The sequence below is a fragment of the Callospermophilus lateralis genome, chromosome 11, assembly GCF_048772815.1.
Source record: "Callospermophilus lateralis isolate mCalLat2 chromosome 11, mCalLat2.hap1, whole genome shotgun sequence".
Classification (NCBI taxonomy): Eukaryota; Metazoa; Chordata; class Mammalia; order Rodentia; family Sciuridae; genus Callospermophilus; species Callospermophilus lateralis.
In genome coordinates, this window is record NC_135315.1 from 33,932,970 (window position 1) to 33,953,569 (window position 20,600).

Consider the following 20,600-nt stretch of genomic DNA (forward strand, 5'->3'; position numbering starts at 1 on the left):
TGTGTACCTATAGTCACATACAATGTTTCATTTTTGATGAGTTGAATGAAAATCATTTGCAAGGTTATATACAATAAGATATTATTAAGACTTGGAAATGTGGGTCCTTTTCATTTTTTTGTAATGAATTTCACATTGAATAATTAAGATAGTTAAATAATTTTGATTAATCTCTTATACAAACAAAAATTTTATTAAAGTCCATACTCTAACTTCGGCATCATAAACCTTCAGGCAGTGATTAACTTTTCTCACATAACATTTAAGATATAGCCTCTAAAATTATTAACTGAAAATATTACCATTTAATTGTGGGGTGTTTTCTGAAAATATTGGCCTTCTTTTTAGATTTCTCCTTGGCAGTAAGTAAGTATCATGGCCAGTTATTAAATGGAATGTAATAGGTCACAATAGGTGAGCCTTATATTGAGTTACCACTTGATAAACATATTCTAGTAATATATTTCAAGAGAACTTACTGAGAGTAATTTTCAGTTTTAAGATTTAGATTCTAGCCTTTATTTTCTTCTTGATTAGATAAAGATTCTTTTTCTTTATGTTCGGAAATTGTCTATATGCTGAAATATTTGGTAATTATTAGATCTTTTGGGCGCTGGGAAATAGAATATAGAAACATAAATTTTATATATAGAGAGAGATATGCTCTGTACAGAGTGGCACATGCCTGTGATCCCAGCTGTTCTCATATACTCAGGAAACTTGAGGCAGGAGGATCACAAGTTTGAGGCCGGCCTTGGCAACTTTGTGAGACCCTGTTTCAAAATAAAAAGTATAAAAAGGGCTGGGGATATAGTACAGTGGTAGAGTGCTCCTGGATTGAAGCCCCATTGCCACCAAAAAATTTTTATAGTATTGTTTATAAATGTTTACTGACTATATTATAAATCATGGAATAGGGCCTCTTACCTTATTTCTTTGATGCAATTGTTATTTTTTCCTTTGGATTTTAGTGCTATTTAAATGATGTTTGGGAAATGCGTACCTCTGAAGGAAGAGAGGGTAGAGAATTAATAATACCATCCTTTCCAATATTAATATGGTATTTTCAATTTACTACCTAGATTTTAAAAAAAAAAAAGTTGAAATGGAAAATGGGTTCAAATGCCAACCCTTCTAATTGCTGGTTATGGGATCCTGGGGATCCTGGGGAAAAATTATTTTAGCCAGCTAAGTTGTAATCTGTCATATCTGGTATGTGTTTCATAGGAGTGGTAGGGTGAAGTGAGGTTATTTCATATAAATTGATTGGGCAGGATGCTTGGTATATAGAAAGTACTTAAGTACTTGGTATATAGTAAGAGCTACCATTGCTCAGGCACAGTGTATGTACATTATATACTTACCAAATAAAGGACATGTATGTAGAAAACATACCTATATTGTTTGTTCTGAGAGTATGGTTTTTTTTTTTTTTTTTTTTTTTTTTGGTGGGGGGTATTCCTTGACTTTTCAGTACACAGCAGAGATTGGTTTACTATAGCTTATAGGTCGAATCTCTACATTCCCAGTTTCTTTAGTTCCTATCAGGCAGAGCTGAATTATTCTGACAGAATCTTGATGGCCTGCAAACCTTAAAGTGTTGGCCTTTTTAAAAAGAAGTTTACTGTTGTAGAGCAGTATTTCTGGTCAACTGAGGTAATCTGTGGACAAGAACAAACAACATAAACTTAGCCAGGCATGGTTGTGAATGTCTGTAGTTGGAGGCAGAGGCAGGACAATTGCTTGAGTCTAGGAGCTCAAAGTCAGCCTAAGCAACATAATGAGACCCTTACTCAATTGAAATCCACAAACATTTATAGACTACACTTTTTGATTTCATATATATTCTTGCTTAGGACTTGTTTAAAGTGTGAAACATTAAAATTAAGTAGGGAACCAGGTCTTGGGATGTAGCTTAGTGTTAAAGAGTGTGTAGTTAACATAAACAAGGTGGGGCTGGGGATGTGGCTCAAGTGGTAGCGTGCTTGCCTGGCATGCGTGCGGCCCGGGTTCGATTCTCAGCACCACGTACAAACAAAGATGTTGTGTCCGCCGATAACTAAAAAATAAATATCAAAAAATTCTCTCTCTCTCTCTCTCTCTCTCTCTCTCTCTCTCTCTTTCCTCTCTCACTCTCTCTTTAAAAAAAAAAAACATAAACAAGGTGCTGGCACTGATTAGTCAATGAAGTAAAATTCAATTAAGGAACTAATTTTGAGCTCTTTTAAAGTGTCATATGGATTTTAAAAATATTTATGATTCTAGGGGTCGGGGCTGGGACTCAGTGGCAGAGCACTTGCCTAACATGTGTGAGGCACTGTGTTTGATCCTCAGCACCTCATACTAAAATAAAATAAAATAAAGACATGCTGTCCATCTATAACTACAAAAAAAAAAAAAGAGATTTATGATTCTTTTTATTTCACTCAATAGGGCACGTCGAAAAAAAGGTTCTGCTAGAAGATTTGGTCTGCAGAAACTTTGGGAGTGGTGCTTAGGACTTGTACAAATGAGTTCATTACCATGGAGAGTTGTAATTGGTCGTCTGGGAAGGATAGGTCATGGAGAATTGAAAGGTAAAATTTTAAATTTGTTTTATGTTAATTTATATAGCATTCAGACAATATCCAAATTTATGTGCTGAATAAAAAACACAACAGTAAACTAAAAACTTTTGTTTTTAAACAGGAACCACATACAGGTAGTTACTACTATTCTTCCTTGTTGACCTCTTTTTTTTCCCCATTCTGTTTTTTATTCAGCAGATGCTATGTGGTGTTCACTAAAGTTAGAGGGATAAAGGATGTTAATAGCATTGGTCATAAGAGTTTTGATTCTTGTTTGGGGAAAATACATAGAAAATTTTTATGCCATCAAGTTTTTCATTTTTAATATTGGTTCTATGCATAGTAGAGATGCTGTTATTTTAACTATTGTTACTGGGTTTTTGTGTTTTTTTTTTTTACTGTTGATAACCATAGATTGGAGCTGTTTGCTGAGTCGTCGAAACCTGCAGTCTCTAAGTAAAAGGCTCAAAGACATGTGTAGAATGTGTGGTATATCTGCTGCAGACTCTCCCAGCATTCTCAGTGCTTGCTTAGTAGCAATGGAACCCCAAGGCTCTTTTGTTATTATGCCAGGTTAGCTATCTTTAGTTTATATCAGATTTAATTCATTATGTATTTAAGTTTTTAAGTATTACATAAAATTTATTCATTTATTAAAAGGAAAAATGTCTTTCATTCTCTTGGTAGATTCTGTGTCAACTGGTTCTGTATTTGGAAGAAGCACCACTCTAAATATGCAGACATCTCAGCTAAATACCCCACAGGATACATCATGTACTCATATACTTGTGTTCCCTACTTCTGCTTCTGTGCAAGTAGCTTCAGCTACTTATACCACTGAAAATTTGGACTTAGCTTTCAATCCCAACAATGGTAGGTGAATTGTTCCTGAAAAGTTTTGTTGGTTTGTTTGTTTTGTGGAGACAGGGTGTTGGGATTTCAGTATGTTGCCCTGGTTGACCTTGAACTTCTGGGCTCAAGTGATCCTTCTGTCTTTGCCTCCCTGCTGGCAGGGACTACAACTATGTGCCACCATGTCTTGCCTAAGGTTTTAATCATTGACAATTTTGCTAGATTGAATAATGGTCTCCAAAGATAGCCGGGTCCTGTCCTTGTACCCTGTGAATGTTATATTATTTTTAAAAAGGAAGGAAGAATTTTTAGTTGATGTGATTAAGTTAGAGGAAGAGATTGTACTAGATTATGCAGGTGGGCCTAAACGCAATTACGTGTATCCTTTATGAAAGAAAGACAAAGGCAGTTTTGGATTATACACAGAAAAGAAAGCCATGTGATGGAGCAGAGGATGTAGTCAGAGGAAGAATATGCTGTGCCCCTCACTTTAAAAACTGAGGAAAGGGTCATGAGCTCTTTAGAGGACATGCAGCCTTGCTGGTATCTTGATTTCAGTTCAGTGAAACTAGTTAGAGACTTATGACCCCCAAACTGTGAAAGGATAAATATGTGTTGTTTTATGTCAACAACTGTATGATAATTTATTAAATGGTACCAGGAAACTAGTAGATCATTATTCTATCTTACTGATACTGGAACTTAAAATCTTATTTTAAAAGATAATAATTGATTATAAAATTTTTGTATAGGTTTATGCTTTTATTTTTGAGGTAGTTGTACCAGTCTTTATAACTCATTTAGGTCTTCTTTGCCAAAATAATATTTTATTTAAATTGCCAGAGTAGGGTTGTGATTTTTGGTGAACCTTGTTGGTTGTGATTAGCAGAAGAAAAAATAAAGATATTTCATTATTACTTTTGAGTGACCTTAGAATATCAAGATTTGTGGGTATAGTGGCTCATGCCTATAGTCCCAGCAACTTGGGAGTCTGAGGCAGGAGGATCACAAGGTCAGTCTCAGCAACTTAGCCAGGCCCTCAGCAATATACCAAGACCTTCTCTCAAAATAAAACAGGCTGGGTAGTTCATTGATAAAGTGCCCCTGGTTTCAATCGTCAGTAACAAAAAGAATATAAGACATGATAATCAGATCATCAAAGTCACACTTGTAGGTATTAATTTGTCATTTAATTTATTGTGAAATACCTTGAATGTTTTACTTAGTGAAGACTAGGACATCTCAAAACAGTCTGCGAATGTGACTCTGAGTTTAAGTGTCCCTGGGTTTAGTCCCTGATACAAAAACAAACAAACAAACAACAACAAAAAAAACCTGACTAGCGCATTAATTGTGAGTAGTATAATTTTAAACACATTTCTATTTCCTGCATACTGTGTTTGCTTTGTATTCGTTTCCTACAGTTGCTATAACAAATTGCTGTATATTAGTGGTTTAAAAGAACATCTGTGAGGCATAAGGATCACAAGTTCAAAGCCAGCCTAAGCAATTTAGTGAGGCCCTTAGCAGCCTAGTGAGACCCTGTCTCAAAAAATAAAAAAGTAGAGCACTGCAGGGCAATGTCTAGTACTGCAAAGCAAAACCAAAAATGTCCATGTATTACCTTGTAGTTCTAGAAGTATCCAAACATCAGGCTTACTGGGCTAACGTTAGGGTGTCAGCAGAGTTGATTCTTTCTAGAGATTCTCAGTAAGAATCTGTTTTCTTGCCTTTGCCACCTGTATTCCTGTTTGTGGCCTCTTCCTCCGTCTTGAATGCCAGCAGTATAGTGTTGTCAGCCTCCTTGATTGACTTTGACCCTGCCTCTTCTTTCTCATGGAGGAATCTTCTGGGACTTGTGGTATAACTCTGTGGCAGAGTACTTGCCTAACATGTGTGAGGCCATGGTTTTGATCAGAAGCACAACTGATCACTGGATCCACCTGGATAATCTTCCCTTCTTATGATCACTAATTTAATCACATCTACAAAACCCTTTATGATAACATATTCATAAATTCCAGGGATTAGGGTATGGACATCTTTTGAGAGCCATTATTCAGACTAGTATATGTTTATTTATGCATTGTTTAAATGGCTATTAGCACAATACTTGGTACATGATAGACACTTAATGGTTAAGTAAACTTATTTTGGTTAAAATTTATTTTAACCCTTAATTGTGAATAATCATGGGATATGGATAATGGAATATTTAATTTCTTTCTTCTATATAGATGGAGCAGATGGAATGGGTATCTTTGATTTGTTAGACACAGGAGATGATCTTGATCCTGATATCATTAATATCCTTCCTGCATCTCCAACTGCATCTCCCGTACATTCTCCAGGATCTCATTACCCCCATGGAAGTGATGCTGGCAAGGTATTCCTATTATAAAAATTCAGTTTATTGGGGCTGGGGCTGTAGCTCAGTGGTAAAGCACTTGTCTAGCATGGATGAGGCACTGGGTTTGATTCTCAGCACCATATAAAAAGTAAATAAATAAAGTTATAAAAAACAGATTTTTAAAAAAATTCAGTTTATCTAAATGTCATTCATTCATTTGGTAAGCAATGAATAAATGAAATAGAACATTGTTTTCCTTGGAAATTGGCAACAGGTGAGATTAACAGTACATTCATATACTTCTGCCTCACAGAAACCAATACTTCGATTTAAACATTCTGCAGAGGTTCTCTGAGGCTGTGCTTTCCCTGAATTCATATTTTCTAGAGTACTGAGTATTAGCCCTTTCACTGTAGTTTCAGGTATAGGATCACAGTATCTTAGATAATCAGTATATGACTGTAAGAGCTGTAATTCACATCAGGGCTGTGACAAGGAATATAATAGAAATTAATTTTCTTATAGAAACAGATAAAATATGCCTACTGTCCCTTTTATTTTTAGCACTTATGAAAACAGGCTATATTATGCTTCTCTCTGAAGTAACAATTAGGGCTTCATTGAATAGCATCTTTGAGTGAAATTGTATCTAGTAGTTACTTGATTATTACAGTATGCATAGGTTTAGAATTTACCTTTTTTTGTTGTTGTTATTGTTCCTGGGATTGAACCCAGGAACACTCTACCACCAAACTGCATTTCTAGCTCTTTCATTTTTTGAGACAGGGTCTTCTCACTAAAACTTGCCAGTACTATCATCAAACTTATGATTTTTCCTTCCTCAGCCTCCCAAGAACCTGGGATTAACAGGCATGTGCCATTATGCCCAGCTTAGAATTTACTTTTTTTCATTTAAGAAAGATTCTTTGTCGAATTTTATATTGCCATCTCTTCCTTTTTAAACATGTAAAAAAGCAAGATTGAAGTATGTGTGTGTTTATATTCAAATTTCAATAAGTTTAATCATTTTTTTAAATTTTTTTTTTTGTACTGGGGATTGAACCCAGGGGTACTAGCTATACCACTGAGCCATATACCCGTCCCCTTTTAAATTTCAGGGAGGATCTTGCTGAGTTGCCAGGACTGGCTTTGCACTTTGGATCCTCCTGTCTAAGCCTCTTGAGTAGCTAGGATTACAGGTTATGTGCCTCCATGCCCAGCTTTAGCTTTCTAATATGAACACCATAATTTGTTGTAGCATTCCTAAAACGTTGGGCATTTAAGCTTTTGTTGTTGTTGCTGTTGTAATAGTTACTGATATAATGAATGTTTTAGTGCATATTAGTTTTCTTTTTTCTATTTATTTAACCTACATACCAAGAAGCCAGGCACAGTGGCACAAATCTACCTGTAACCCCAGCAACTTGGAAAGCTGAGGCAGGAGGATCTCAAGTCAGCCTCATTAATTTAGTGAGGTCCTAAGCAACTTAGTGAGACCCTGTCTCTAAATAAAATATTAAAAGGGCTGGGGTTGTGGCTCAGTGGTAGAGCGCTTGCCTAGCACGTGTGAGGTCCTGAGTTTGATACTCAGCACCACATAAAGATAAATAAATAAAGGTATTGTGTCCATTTGCAACTAAAAAATATTTTTAAAAATTAAAAGAAAAAGGGGCCTGGGGATGAAAGAACTTTTTTTTTTTTTTTTTTTTTTTAAATGGAGCATTGAGGATGAGGCTCAGTGGTTAAGTACTCCTGGGTTCAATCCCTGGTGACCCCACCACCACCAAAAAAACACACACAAAAAAACAAGAAATAAATTGACTAATCCAGAGTTTGTTAATACCACTTGAGAGTAGTCTCTTCATTTTGCCATAATGCTTTCTAAAACATTATAGCTACATTTTAGAGATAGTGGTAGATGAACAAAAGTGTATTGAATCTACCCTTTGGATTGGGGTATGAGTGTCAGGAATTAGTTGAGAGACTGTTAGGAAATGAGTTAGAAATTTGATTGACCATTTTGTGGTTTTTAATCAGCTGTGAATGTTTATATACATACAATTCACCCTGGGTTTGGCAAAATAAACTTGTTGAACAGTTGGCATATTCATTTCCTCATGCAAGTTTTAGAGTTCATTCTTTTAATATTATTACCTTATGATATTTTTACTAAGTATGTAACGTTACCATTGAGTTTTTCTTTTTTAACCCATTGAATTTTTCAATATCCTTTAGTATTTTTAAAATTGAGGTCATAATGCAATAAGACTGATTTGTCATAATCCATTTTGTATTTATATCTAGTACTTAGGTATACTGAATGAAATAATATACTTTTAATTTTGTCTTTTTAAGGGTCAGGGTACTGATCGGCTACTTTCAACAGAATCTCATGATGAAGTAACTAATATTCTTCAGCAACCATTGGCCCTTGGATACTTCGTATCAACTGCCAAAGCGGGTCCATTACCTGACTGGTTCTGGTCAGCATGTCCTCAAGCACAATATCAGTGTCCCCTTTTTCTTAAGGTATTACCATTTCTGTGCCAATTTATAAAGAATCATATTTGACAACTTGACTTATGAGAAATACAGAAGTGGCTTTTTGAAATTTTATAGCTTGTTTAAGTATTTAATTAAATTGCCACAAATGACTCTAAATATCACACTCAGAATTATCTACTTAGGAAACAACTCTAATTTTTAAAATTTATATTGTAGTGGTATTTTCACTGTACCCACTAGAGCTTAGAAAAACTTATTTCTTTCTAATCTTCTCATTTTCTAGATGAGCATATTTTAGCTTCAACTTTTATACCATGTTCATATATACAACAGTTGAAGATCTGAGCTTTTTTTTTTTTTTTTTTTTGTGGTTGCTGGATTGAACCCAGTGCCTCACACATGGTAGATAATCATTCTACCATTAAACTATATCCCCAGCTCTTGATAATATTTAATGAGAGAGTATATTTAAGAGTGTCAGCCAAAGTAGTAGTTTTATCCTATGATATCTTCTAGTAGATGTGCAAATCTCATTACAATGTTTAAGTTCAGAAAAACTTACCTATTCAAAGTCATAAATTGGCAGTAGACTCAAGATTGAAACCTGGATCTTTTAATTATTATTAAATTATTTTTTTGAATTACATCATATCTTATTTTCATTATTCTCCATTATTTTGAGGATTAAAAGATTCAGTCTTGCTAGGTGGGGTGGTACATACCTGTGGTCCCAGCTACTCCAGAGACTGAGGCAGGAGAATTCCAAGTTTCTATTTCATATTTCACTAGTCATGCTAATTTAAGTATTTGTTGAGTACTTGTTGCTTGTAGGGCAAAAATTAGATAGTATGCTTTAGTTTATATTATATTTTTAGTGGTTATCAAACCTATAGCCCTCTTGATCTCTCCCTACGTCTCCTCCCTGTCTGTCCCTTCCATTCCTCTTCTTGCTTTGACAGGGCCTTGCTTTGTTGCCCATGCTGACCTCAAACCTTGGCTCAAGCGATTCTCTTGCTTCAGCCTTTCAAGTAGCTGGGACTACAGGCCTGTTCCACTTGAGTCCTTCTTGCTGTCTTCTCTTCCTGTTGCTATTAAATCTTTATCCCCTTGGCCAATATTGAACTTTTGTAGTATGTTCATATATACAACAGTTGAAGATCTGAACTTGCTTTTTTTTTGTTTTTTGTTTTTGTAGTGAGGTGGGATTGAACTCAGGGACCTCGTGCATGGTAGATAATCACTCTACCATTGAGCTATATCCCCAGCCCTTGATAATATTTAATGAGAGAATATATTTAAGAGTGTCAGCCAAGGTAGTAGTTTTATCCTATGATTTCTTCCTCTTCCAGTAGATGTGCAAATCTCATTACAAGAACACCTTTCCAAGAGATTTTCTGCTGATTAGTCCTTGGAGTCTCCACAAAACAAAGGGTTCTCTAGATCTTCGGGAAGTGGTGTACATGCTTTCTGCCCCCTTTTGTAGTCACAGTGCATGTATACACACTACAGATTCTGAAAATAGTAACATTGTTTACCTAGCAATTCCCAAATCTATTTTAATACACAAGAATAGGATTGTTTAACACCTATTTGTAATTCATGACCTTAGTGTTTCAGGGCACATTTTTTTTTAGGAAACACTACTTTACAAAAAGTCCAAGGGACTATCCAGATTCTTTTCTACTCAATATTTATTTGCAGAGAGGATAGTGTAAAGTGAGCATTCACCCTCAGATACAGTGTAACAAGATTAGGACTTCTGATTCTGAATTACCAGGTAAGGCATAACTTACCATAATTTTGTTCACCTTGTTTTTCATACATCCCATTTTAGTTGTATACTATAGGCAATAAAACCACCTGATGTGTTTCTCTATGCTTGGAGAAATAGTGGATTGTTACCTAGATGGTTAAAAATAATTTTATCATAGGGATTAAGAGCACTGGTACTAATTAATATTCATTTAATTTGTAGTGATCTGCCATGTGGCACTTGTTTTTACCTAAAAAAAATCAAAATAGTTCGGATATAAACATTTTTAAATTATATTCCTGAATATACCTAACGAGGGTTTATACATGTATACAACTGTAAAGGAGAGAGCTTGTAATTTTGAGTACTTTTTTTTTTAATATTTATTTTTCAGTCATAGGTGGACACAGTGACTTTATTTTACTTTATGTGGTGCCTCATGCATGCTAGGCGAGTACTGTACCTCTGAGCCACAATGCTAACCCATGAGTACTTTTTATACTATATAGAATAAGATCTACGGAGAGTTTTTGTGGTGAATACTATCACCATCTTGTCACACTTTTTAACACTATTATACATATTTAATTACAAATTATTACTTGCATTTAGTTGAAATATGAAGAAGTAGCGATTCCTTCCGCTCACTGTTCACTGCCATACTTAAATGGATATGCCAGTTCTTAATAAGCCTCTGTTATGAAATGTATTTATTATGTTTATTGCATCCTTAAACATTTACTTTATGCATCTAGGCAAATTAGACTTAGAAAATAGTTGGAAATCCTTTTTAAGGATTAGTACGAGGTTTTATAAACAGTAAAACTAAAGTAAGTAGGAAGATTCAGTATATTTTGCACTTAAAAATTACTTCAATAATGAATGAATTCAGCAAGGAGAGCAAGCATTTTTGTAGTGGTTCCATTCATAACTTAGTACTAAAATATATATTTCATTAAGAAAGATACATTGGGAGAATAAGGTAAAACTAGAGGACCAGTCTTTTCCCATGTGGCTTACTGATTCCCTGTTCACATTTTTAGGCCTCTTTGCACCTCCACGTGCCTTCAGTGCAATCTGACGAGCTGCTTCACAGTAAACACTCCCACCCACTTGACTCAAATCAGACTTCAGATGTCCTCAGGTACTGCTCTTTTACCATTATTTGTTCTCCATTGCAACTTTAAAAGAACATAATGTAAGCCAGACATGGTGGCACAGGCCTATGATCTCAGGGACTTGGGGAGGCTGAGGCATGAGGATCCCAGGTTTGAAATAAGCCTCAGCAGCTTAGCTCTAAAGAAAAAATAAAAAAGGACTGGGAATGTAGCTCAGTGGTAAAGTGCCCCTGGGTTAAATCCCCAGTACCAAACAACAACAGCAAAGAATATAATGTTGATTCTTGATTCTTATGCATTTTCCTCAGTTTTGGCAAGATTTCATAGGTGTTTACCCTTAGATCTTTTTGAGATTTTTTTTTTTTTTTTAATGGTGCTGGGTATTGGATCTATGATCTTACACATGCTGAGCAAGTTCTGTACCATTGAGCTACAAACATCCCTCGCCTAAGAACAGTTTTTCATGAAATTAATTATCTTTCTCCCCAAGGACTTTTGAGGTGCTTTAAACCTTAGATACTATAATTGAAAACTACTTCTGAAATTTATACTGGAAATAGATAAATGACTTACATTGTTTATTTGCTTTTCAGGTTTGTTTTGGAACAGTACAATGCACTCTCCTGGCTAACCTGTGACCCTGCAATCCAGGACAGACGCTCATGTCTCCCAATTCATTTTGTGGTGCTGAATCAGTTATACAACTTTATCATGAATATGCTGTGATCTTCATTTGTTGGAACTTTGCAAGAAAAGAACAAGGAAAAAAGGATATTTTGCTGCAGGATTAAGTTATAATCTTCTCAGTGAAAGTCATTTGTGATGGGGTCTAATTCTTATTACTTCAACAAATATTGTTTTGACTTGGGGGGAGGGGCTATAACCCTGCTATTTTTCATTGACTCTACTGAACTCTTTAGGGATGATGACTGATCATACAAAACGTATTATAACATTTTCGTAGCAAAAATTAACGTTTTTTTTTTTTCCGGTCACAGTATTTGTGAAAAGTAATGAGCCATAGTACCCAGTCATGTTAAATGAATATTAAAAGCATGGAGAGGAAACATGAGGAACAATGATTTTCAACATATGGCTTTAGAACATCAAGATGTTCTTGTATTGGATTATAGTATCTAGTATTCAAAAATGCCTGCATCTCTTATTTATTGTAAGTTTTTAAATGTATAAATTGTCTTATATTTCTTAACCTCTTTTATAAAAATTTTCCTAGAAGGTTTATACTGCCTTCTTGCTTTAAAGCAATTGGTCTAAAATATATGTAATCGTCTTAATTAAAAAGTTGCAGTAGGGTTGCTTTTAGAGTATTATTTTTTTGTAACGGGGTGGGTGGGACAGTAAATTTGTATTGTCTCAATGTACAGTTTAATGGGGATAGAGGGGGAATAATGTCCATACCATTGTGTGTGGAGGATTTACAGCTAAGCTGTAGTTGCAGAGTACATGTACAGTAATGAAGTTCACTGTGTTTATAAATTGAAAAGGTACCGGGTCTTACAGCATTTTATATATCACATCTTTACAGAATAACATGATGGCAATATACAAGTGATATTGTTAGGTGGTTTAACTTAGAATAAAATGAGAATTCTTCAGTTATATTTTGTACTATGGTTTAGGGCTATGACTAATATTTCAGGCCATTTCCAGTGAAAGAAACTTAGTTTTACAAGAAAAACATTTGCTACTGAATGCTTAAACTAATTTTGGTGTTTAATGTTACATGCTTAAATTTTTTTTCAGTTTTAACAGTGGCAATTTAGGCATGGGAATATTATTAATTATGAAATTTATCTGCAGGATCTGCTATAAGATTGAAATTTAGCCCAGCTCTAGGCATTTTACAAATTATTTTAAGAGCAGTCACTCTTGATTGTTTGACTTTTTTTTTTTTTAAATTAAAGATTGGGAATGTGTGTGAGAGTATGCATATGTATGGGTGTGTGTGTGCAATCAAACTGTGGTGTAAATAGATTCTCAGTGAATTCTGGTATTCAGACTCTATTCCACTAGTGAAAAAACCATTTTCTAAACTTAACCTGTTTCCCTTTGCCTTTTTATTTATTTAATTTTCTTGGTTTGGAGATGGCAGTCCCAAACACCAGAGTCTGTACTTTTCTATAACACAGCTCCAATTAAGGTAGGGCATATGCCAAGGAGGTTCTCACCTCCCTAAAGAAGGGACTTGAATTTTAGGGACTTTAATTCACCCCTTCCTTCAACACAGCTTTCCCCCTTCTTGTTTGCACATGCCAATATAACTGCTTTTATGCAGGCTTTTACCCCCTTGAAAAATCCTTTCTACAGTGCTGCTCACAAGAGAGCCCAAGTTAGCTTTCTACCTGCATTGCTGACTTGAATTCACAGTCGCCAAGTCTACCTAATCTTTCTTGGAAGCAGTCTAGCAAAATTCTTATTTGTATGTTCACTAATTATCTACAAGGATGAAATCAGTTGTATTTACAAAACTCTAATTCAGTGTTTTTTTTTTTTTTTTTTTTAACTGAAACTTGTTTTGTAAGTACTATATGCTTAGCATAATATCACTTTCTTATGAACAGTATAACTTCTTCAAATTGTGTACATGAAAACATTAGCAAGTCTTTTTTCTATAGAAACAAAATTGGTGACAAAAGTTTTCAATCATTAAGATTATAATGAAATCCCAGTGGTCAGCATATTTTGATATTAAATTTAAAGATCACATCTCTGCATTTGTTTTTCAATTATGCTAACACACCACAGATTATGTTGGCATGTTTTGTTCTGTACTTTCTTAAAAAAAAAAAAAAACAAACTTGTCTGAGATTTGAGGGAAAAGATGCTTATTTGGAATTTCTATAAAAAGAGTATTTTTTTTATATACTTAGCTAATAGTGACTTTAAAAAATAAAAGTTATATTCTCAGTTGTTTGAAAAATTGCTAACCTACAGTAACCAAACCTCAGTTTGAAAATAGATTTTTTAAAAAATTATTCCCTGACAGTTTCTTTTATATGGAGCCATAAGGAGGGAACCCAGTATACAATTCCTTTTTATGTAGGAATCAGGGAATAGTTCCCAAATATACAGGATTTACTGATAAAACTTTTCTTCCCTTCATATATCGGTTCACACTCAAATAGAAAGTTATTAAATAGCCATTACAAAAGGTCAGTTGACTTATCTCAGAAAAAAAGAAATTAAGCATTTTGTGCAGGATGATGGATCTGACTTATTAATGTACTGTCACAGACAAGTATGGGTAGTTTTGTTTTACTTAAATAAGCAAGCAAAATATTATACTTTGTACCAGTGAGTTATGAACACCTTGACTTCTTTGTTACAGTGCTAATGTCTGTTCTTTGTGCAGTTATCCATTATGAAGCAGGGTGGAAGTTCAGTATTTTGGCATTTAAAAGATTAGTTATATAATGTTTGCTTCCAGCCAGTGAGAAACATCTAGCCATACCTTTCTTATGCAAGCCATTCAGTTATCAGGACTGTGAATTAACACTGTATGAATAATTTTCTGTACACCTTATTGTTTGGCCAGAAGGCCACCAAGTGTACTTATATGTAATCCTTAAATTTTAAAGTAGCTGTAATTTTTAAATATTTCTAAACTTTTCTTAAACCACTAAAATTAAGCTCTTACTACTTAGTCAACTATCCTCAGCTGTATTCGTACTCAATTGTCAGTATGGCACAGATTACTGTATTAAAATATTCTCTTTTCGTCTTCATATTTACCTTCTGAGGTAATTTTTTAACTTAATGTGTTACTACAAAGATTTGCAGATCTTTAATCAAGCACTATGTTAATACTGTAATATCAAAATACTATGTTGCATTATTTAAAATGTTCAAATTGAATAGATTAAAAGGAAGTTTTTAAATGCTATTGCATCATATAATTTGCTACTCATCCACTATGGCATTGCATATTAGTCTATTAATACACTTAATGTTGCATGAGTGATATTTTGGTCTGGGTTTCCTCTTAATATTTTAGTTTGTCTAAATTAAGGAAAAAATGTTTTTAACATATATATTTTTGTCCCATCCCTCAAAAATCAGCTGGAAATCTTAAAACTTTTGTTTTTTCTTGGTGTTTTAATGGGCCCAGAACTGTGGTTTAAATTTTTTATATATGTTATTTTATTTTTTGTGGAGTATAAATTTAAAAACTGGATTTGGGACCTAAAATACTCCTCAGGTTGATATATTCATGAAGTTTTAAAATAGCTTTAGTTTTCAAAGTAAACTGGATATGTGGACCTTAAAAGTTACTGAGTTTAAACTACAAATTGTAACGTCATTACTGGACATGTCAGCATCAACCCTCTCAAAATGGCTTGGTCACTTTATGAAGGGGCGTTTTAAAGTTGTTGTTTAGCAGTGACATTTAATATGGTCCAATTGCTTTTCTTTTTAACGTGACAAAAAAGAATAAGGAACAAACACTATTGCTGCCGAATGCCATAACACTGAGTTGTACAAATTGTGATTGAGGAAATGAAAAGGTTTATACTTTTTAAAAAAAAAAACAAAAAAAAACCAAAAAACTTCAAATGGAATAAATTATTCATGAAGCCTTCATTGTGGTGTCTCATTCTGTTGAAAATATTTCCATCTTAAAACATTTTTGTCTCTTAAAAGTTGAGTAAGGACATATCCCAAAAGTATTGTGGTCATTTTGAAATGGTTCCTCCCAGGTTTGCCACAGACTGGCTGTGAATTCAGGCAAAACGCCTAATCTTTATAATTTCCATTTGCTCATTGGTAATTGAACACAATAATGCCCAGCCTTTCTTTTTTGGGGTGGTGCTGGCAATTGAATCCAGGGTAATGTGCATGCAAGGCAAACACTTTACCAACTGAGCTATATCCCCAGCCCAGTAACCAATGTTTCTAATCAGCTTTGTGAACCTCAAAGGAAGATGCAAAACAAATTTTGACAATTATAAAGATATGAAGGATGATTGTTTAATACCCAGTGATCTTTAGAAAAGTCAAATCCAGAATGAAGACTTAGAAAGCTGCTTAAAGGTGGTGAAAAGGACTTTTAAATATGTTTTTAGCAAGAAAAAGGATGGAGAACATACAAAGCATAAACTAGTCCAAATTTAGCCCCCCCACTTTATTTATTTATTTATTTGGTACTGGGGATTGAACCTAGGGGCACTTTAACCATAGAGCCACTTCCACAGCCCTTTTTATTATTTTGAGACAATCTTCTCTGAGACTGACCTTGAAACTTGCAATCCTCCTGCCTCCATGACTTACTAAGTCGCTGGAATTACAGGCATTCATCACCATACCCACCCCACTACTTTACCTCCTTCCTGTCTCAACCCATTCCAATTTTAAAAATTAAAAGATATATATGTATATAACGTATGTATGTAAAGGGCCGGAAATAAGCTCAGTGGTGTAGCACACCCTGATTTCAATCAGTAATAAAAGATATAGCTCAGTGGTAGAGCTATCATGTATAAGACTTTGTGTTTGATCCCTAGCATCACCCCTTCCCTCCTCCCCCCCCAAAAAAAACCTTGAAATTATCAAGCTCTAAAATTTAAGAACTATGCTTTTAGTGGAATTCCAACCTAATGTAACTGATTTCAAGGAGCTTTTTGCTTAAATCTCCATATCCACATGAATTATATCCTGGGTTGTGAAAGAACTTGCAAATTATTTCAGAAATGCTGTGGAAAAGTTAAAGATACTGAAAAAAAAAGGGGGGGGCAACTTTTCTAGTTTTTAAGGTTTTTAAAAGATAGATCCCAGAAACTACTAGCAACATTTTAACCAACATTAAAAGCTGGTATAGTTTCACTAAAATAACAAATAATTGATTAAGTATTATAAATCTCTGATCGAAAGTCCTTGGTTTACTGGGAAACATAGTTGTGTAAACATAATTAAACTCCTTAAAGTGGTATGACATAATGCAGGACATATACAAAAGGGAATAACTGACATCAATCTCATTCCTTTGACAACGTTGATAAATTGATATATTATGGCAAGCAATGTACATTTAATAGCTTATTTAGTGAGGTTTCATATGTTTGAATATGAAATTCAACCAATCAGTATTAAGTGCTGTACTCTACTATGGGCATAGAAAACATGGTTCCTGCCCTCAAAGTACTCACTTTCTGGTTAAGTTTTTTATTAAAGTGCAATGTCTAAAGTACTGTGACTGAAGGAAGCAAAGGGTCTTCTGGAAACACAGTAGAGGGATACCTAATCTAGTGAAAGGTAGGTGATTTGTCAGGAAAAGGTTTCTTAGCATGGGAACACTGGAGGAACCTTAAAAAAGGTAAAAAGGGAACAGTTGGTAGAGTGCTGCTTGCCTTGCATGCACAATTCCCTGGGTTCAATCCCTAGCATTCCCCACCCCCCGAAAAAGAAAAGATTCAAAGTAATTTACTGCTCAAAAAGATAATGAAAGACCTGCATGGGAAAAAGTACAGGAATAGGGAGAAGGAAGAGAAATGAGCAGTTCAAACTGATGAAAGACACCAGGCAGAAGCCCAAGTTGGAGACACATAAGGAAGGAGTCTAAGCTGGAGAGAAGTCAGACCATAAAAATCTCTTGTCTTCTGATCTCATCAACAAGGAAGTTGAACGTTATTCCACAGTAGAAAAGTATTTTAGTAGCTAAGTTGATTTCTTAACTGGTTAAAAAATCAGACCAAAGAGACTGGGTTGGTGGAACTGTCAACCCCCAGGGATGTCTCATGTTGAACTACAAGTGAAGATATAATCTGCTTAACCAAAGCTAAAGCAGAAAGCTTGTGTAAAAGTCAAAGATTTCGACAGGCTAAAACAAGGGAGACGTAAGATCAAATAGTTATAAACTATTTGAGAATAACTATAAAAGAGTTCTAGGCTGAGAAACATGTCTTCTAAGGTCCATGTGTGTACTTGTAGATTTTATTTCCAAAGAGCATTGATTTTTTGAAGCTTATTTATGCAAAAACAAAAGCACATAGGATACCTGAAACAGTAGTTTAATGTTCTTTGCTTTTTTTTTTTTTTCTGTTTCCTTATTCCTCCAGTCTAAGAAATAAAGTAGAAAAGAGTAAATCCGAGAAAGCCAGTCAAAAGAAGAATGTTTATCCAGGAAAGTCTTTCCTTTGACTTAAACAAAATATAGGAACTATATAATGTATTTCATCAAACCTGACACCAAACTCGTATATTATTTATGCTGCCATTTTAAGACATTAAAATTTCAGAGATATTAAAATGTGAGAAAAAACAGATTTGGTAAAAATATATTTTCTTGGCTGGGCGCAGTAGCGCATGCCTGTAATCCCAGCAGCTCCAGAGACAGAGGCAGGAAGATCCAGAGTTCAAAGCCAGCCTTAGCTATTTAGTGAGGCACTAAGCAACTCAGTGAGACCCGGTCTCTAAATAAAATATAAAAAAGGGCTGGGGATGTGGCTCAGTGGTTGAGCATCCTTGGGTTCAAACCTCAGTACCAAAAAAAAAAAAAGGATTATTTCCTTAAATAATTTTTTTTTTTTTTTTTTTTTTTTTTTTATAAATAGGAAGAAGACCATCAGCAGTCACCAATAATCAGGGCAAATACAATAATGGTGAACTAGGAAAGTGCCACTTTTTTTTTAAAGAGAGAGGTGAGAGAGAGAAAGAGAATTTTTAATATTTATTTTTTAGTTTTCGGCGGACACAACATCTTTGTTTTTGTATGTGGTGCTGAGGATCGAACCCCGGGCCGCACGCATCCCAGGCGAGCGCGCTACCGCTTGAGCCACATCCCCAGCCCCTTAAATACTTTTTAATAACAAAAAGGTACACCATCATAATATGAGCTAGTCCTACGAAAATCAAAGATTATGGGATTTATAAGCAACTAGATTTAGGGTTAATCTGTAGGCTTACTATTTGCAATGAGAATCTGCCTAATTAAACATACAAACTGTAAGGTTATTTAAAAACTGATTTTAGTATAGTTGGCCTGAGAAGAAACAACTAAAACTTAAAAGCTCATGGTGGCACCCTCCTGTAATCCTAGTGACTGCAAGGCTGAGGCCAGTTTGGGCAATTTAGCTAAACCCTGTCTCAAAAAATAAGAAGGGCTAGATTTGTAGTTTAGTGGTAGAGTGCCCATGGGTTCAACCTCATTACCACAAAGAAAAAGTTCTTGGCTAAATCTTTTCTCACAAAAGTGTCCAAATTCTATATAATGATTATCAAAATGATTTCACAAGTAACCATGATGTTTCAAGGATCTGAAAGACTTGAACAGCAGCATGGTGGTGCGTGTCGGTGATCCCAGAGACTTGAGATCCTGAGGCAGGATTGCAAATTTGAGGCCAGCCTGGGCAATGTAGCAAGACCCTGTCTCTAAATAAATAAATAAATAGGGCTGGAGATGCAGCTTAGTGGTCAAGTGTCCTTGGGTTTGATCCCTAGAAACAAGACTTCAGCAAGTTGATAGGGATAGAGTCATGAGTTGTAGCTTTCTAGTTTGAGCAACTCAAGCTGGTGGTGATAATTCACTAAGAATGGAACGGGAGAGAGGGAGGCTTTTTGAGAAAGTTACGTGTCAGCCCTCATCTCTGTGATACTCTTATTCAAAATGAATATAACTTGCTAGATGGAGATACTGGATCTGCATGTTTCTTCATAGTGATCACAGGGTCATAAGCAGTGTTGGAAAGTATCTGAAAAATCATGTAATTCATACCCATCTCTTCCACTTTCATCCTCCTTACTCTTCCTATGAAATGGGGAGATTAATTTCCACAATTCTTTTTTTAAAAAATTTATTTATTTTTTAGTTTTAGGTGGACACAACATCACAACATCATTGCTTGTATGTGGTGCTGAGGATTGAGCCACATCCCCAGCCCAATTTCCACAATTCTAAAATGGAAACTTTTACCTACTTCAAAGGATTAAATGATAAACTAAATATAAAGCACTTATCACAGTGCCTAGCAACTTTTCAACAAAGAAGTCATTAATAATTATTAGCTTAAAAAGGAACCGTGAGGGCTGGGGATGTGGCTCAGGTGGTAGCGCGCTGGCCTGGCATGCGTGTATCCCGGGTTCGATCCTCAGCACCACATACAAACAAAGATGTTGTGTCCACCAAGAACTAAAAAATAAATATTAAAATTCTCTCTCTCTCTCCCTCTCTCTTTAAAAAAAATAAAAAGGAACAGTGAGCTGGTTGTGGTGGCACATGCCTGTAATCCCAGCAAATAGGTATCTGAGACAGAAAGATCCCAAATTCAAAACCAGTCTCAGCAATTCAGCAAGGCCCTCAGCAACTTAGTAAGACCCTGTCTCAAAATAAAATATAAAAAAAGCTGGGATGTGACTCAGCGATTAAGTGCCCCTGGGTTGATTCCCTAATTCCAAAAAAAAAAAAAAAGACACCAGTATGTTTAGTGTTTAGCATGTGAGAG

The 20,600-nt window shown here is 35.0% G+C and overlaps 1 protein-coding gene across 3 annotated transcripts in view; it reads left to right on the forward strand.

Annotated features, from left to right (window-relative positions):
* Med13 (mediator complex subunit 13) overlaps positions 1–15,747 on the forward strand; it is a 94,233-nt gene extending 78,486 nt beyond the window's left edge. For 2 of the 3 annotated variants that reach the window (XM_076871308.1, XM_076871309.1), the window contains exons 24-30: positions 2,434–2,576; positions 2,982–3,140; positions 3,255–3,440; positions 5,657–5,805; positions 8,125–8,298; positions 11,071–11,171; positions 11,739–15,747. In XM_076871308.1, coding sequence (XP_076727423.1) covers positions 2,434–2,576; positions 2,982–3,140; positions 3,255–3,440; positions 5,657–5,805; positions 8,125–8,298; positions 11,071–11,171; positions 11,739–11,871 — 1,045 coding nt within the window. In that variant the 3' untranslated portion in view covers positions 11,872–15,747. The remainder of the gene's footprint in view (positions 1–2,433; positions 2,577–2,981; positions 3,141–3,254; positions 3,441–5,656; positions 5,806–8,124; positions 8,299–11,070; positions 11,172–11,738) is intronic. The other variant, XM_076871310.1, reaches the window with a different exon arrangement.
* The last annotated feature ends 4,853 nt before the right edge of the window (positions 15,748–20,600 follow it).